This window comes from Cyprinodon variegatus, unplaced genomic scaffold, assembly GCF_000732505.1.
Source record: "Cyprinodon variegatus isolate N-32 unplaced genomic scaffold, C_variegatus-1.0 Scaffold31, whole genome shotgun sequence".
NCBI lineage: Eukaryota > Metazoa > Chordata > Actinopteri > Cyprinodontiformes > Cyprinodontidae > Cyprinodon > Cyprinodon variegatus.
Genome location: NW_015150484.1, coordinates 1889561 through 1892122, shown reverse-complemented (window position 1 = coordinate 1892122; position 2562 = coordinate 1889561). Strand labels below are relative to the sequence as shown.

The 2562-nt window shown below is 41.2% G+C and overlaps 1 protein-coding gene across 1 annotated transcript in view; it reads right to left on the bottom strand.

Annotated features, from left to right (window-relative positions):
* Positions 1-639: 639 nt before the first annotated feature.
* The window catches only part of gabra6 (gamma-aminobutyric acid (GABA) A receptor, alpha 6), a 7386-nt gene continuing 5463 nt past the window's right edge, over positions 640-2562 (bottom strand). The window contains exon 9 of the mRNA XM_015400476.1: positions 640-891. Coding sequence (XP_015255962.1) covers positions 640-891 — 252 coding nt within the window. The remainder of the gene's footprint in view (positions 892-2562) is intronic.

The window sequence follows — 2562 nt, the reverse complement described above, 5'->3', positions numbered from 1 at the left end:
CGACGCCAGAGTGTTTGCCAGTTTTGGGTACTCTAGCCAAGCTGAGATTAGCTGAGTCTGACTGAGTCTTTGTTTCTCTGAGTTCTAACTGTGTTTTTGTCTTTACCTTTTGGTAGGAAGCCATCCTGCAAGTTGGATGTTTTTGGCCTTCTTCCCCTGAAAGGATTGTTTGAGTCTCACACTGAGCAGGGGATTAACCTCCACAGGTTCCGTTCAAGACCTCCTCGATTCCAAGTGACAGTCCTCTCCTTAGTGCCTCAGGAACCAAACAAATAAAAACCTGTCCGCCCTCCAACAAGTTCCTCCCTCTGGTTAACCCACGCAAGACTGGATTCTGGGAAGAAGGTTTTCTCCACTAACGTGAGTCCCGTTTTCTCTGTTTCGCCAAAGTCATCGTTCAAAGTTCCCACGGACCCTTAACTAACCTCTGATACCTCCCTTCCCACTTCCAGTTCCGGTTCACCAGTTCCCTGAGTTTCCTGAATCCAACCCCGTTCATCTCCTCAATAAATCTGTTAAACTTTTACCCTGGTTTATTTGAGTAGTTTACTGCATGTGGGTCAGATCCCTTAAGAAAATCATGACACATACATTTTAACAGTTAAGATAAAAATTGTATAACCATTAAAAAAGCCAAACTCACGTTGCCCACTCCATGGTCTCTTTGGTCAGGTAGATGTACCAATACCCGAGGTTAAAAAGGGCAAACGTCAGGGGAAATAGGATGCGGGCGTAGCGGTCAATCGGGCTTGTACCAGCAAGCTGAGGGATTTGAGGAAAAGCTGAACCCTGCTGGAGGAAAATTGGGACTGGGGTAACATCTCCAGGCTCACTGCAGCTCACTGAGTGGTTTCTCCGCTTCAGGCCTTCTCGGAAGCTGCTGCTGTCCGTCTGAGTGAAGAGAGGGAGAGGGGGGGATTAAATAGAAGAAATGTGGACTTTTTGATGATATACAATAGAAAACAGTAAAAAGAAATACCCTTTATACTTGACAAGAGTTGAATTCTCATGGTTGAATTTATGTTAATAATATTCAAGCATCTCTATAGAGCACAGCAGGTAGTTTTCTTGAAATTCATAGGCTGGTTTTAAATTACATCAGGTGCATTTGGATTTATTCTCTGTTCTCACACTGAAGCTATTTTTATAACATCCAACCATGAGCTTTACATGTGAGGCAGGTCCCGGGAGGATGCTCTGGTGGCTTAATGTATTAGCATAAAACATACGGCTCAACATGGGGTTCCAGGTAATCTGGGAATACACAGAAATACTAATATGTTTGCTGATTCCTTTTCAGAGCAACTTTAACAGCATTTTGTGCCATAAAAACTCATAGATTTGTCTCACTACAAATGTTCCTTTGAATGAATCTAGATAAAATACTTTGCTTCTTTGCTTCCTTTTTCAAATTTTTCCTTTTCTAGTTTTTAAATTTCAATTTAAAGATAAATTATGTCAGTTTTTACTTAAAATATCTTTAAAATAGCCTGTTGATTTGACTCTTGTAGACTTTTGTTTCTGACTAAAACATCGTTTGATGAGCAAACTGACTCTTCAGCAGTTTAGCTGATGTATCTATAATCTTAAACGTACTTCGGGTCGGAAGTTCCCGCGTTGTTTGCAGATGTGACGTTAAATGGGTCCATCCTATTAAACAATCAAAGCTTCATATCCAAGATGGATTTGGTGGATATTCAGAGGTGACTGACATCCAGCTCAACTCAGACACCGATGGCAACTCCTCAAAAGGTGGAAATGTGGAGGCTCATTGGTAGAATCCAGAAAGAAGGACACTTGAAAACGATTCACACTATTTTGTCCTCCGGAGGGGGAAACATTTATTGACAATTTGAATTCCTACAGCTGTCTTAAAGACTTCATAAGTTGAGCACTACATCCTAAGACATCTCAGTTTCCTGTGTACTAGGGTTCAACCTGTCCACTGTATTTTCTCTGTGTGTGTTACTAATTATGTATTAGGCCTTGAAATATGTTTACACAGTGTGAAAATTATATAGCACCGTCAGAAAAATAAAATAAAAAATTAAATTTTCAACTACGAGCACGAGCTGCGAGAAGGAGCAGAAGAGTGCTGCAGTTCTGTGTTTTGGCCACAGGTGGCACTATCATTAGGAGACTCCGTAATGCCCCTTTAAATTATCAAGGGATAACAGCTAGTCATTAAAATAAAATCACACCTTGGTTAGATTGGAATTAAGCTGTGAGTCACAACATTTTGGAAAACTTTAATTGAAAGTGACCCATTTCCCTGCTTCACCTGTAGAATCAGAAATTCCCTTTGAATTTATAGAGGACAATCTTTCAATTCTGGGTGGATCATCTAAATAAGTGGTCGCGCACATGCGCGATCACGACGCTACGGAAGCCGGCAGACCAAACCAGATGAAAGTGCGCATTCATCGTCTGCTCTTCCAATAATGCAAGCGTAGAAGAAGAAATGTGCCCTTTACCTGTGCAAAGAAAGAAACAACGAAAGAAAAATGTCTGAGGACTTCAGTGTTGAGGAAGAGCATGAGTTCTTTGCCGAGCTGAATGCGC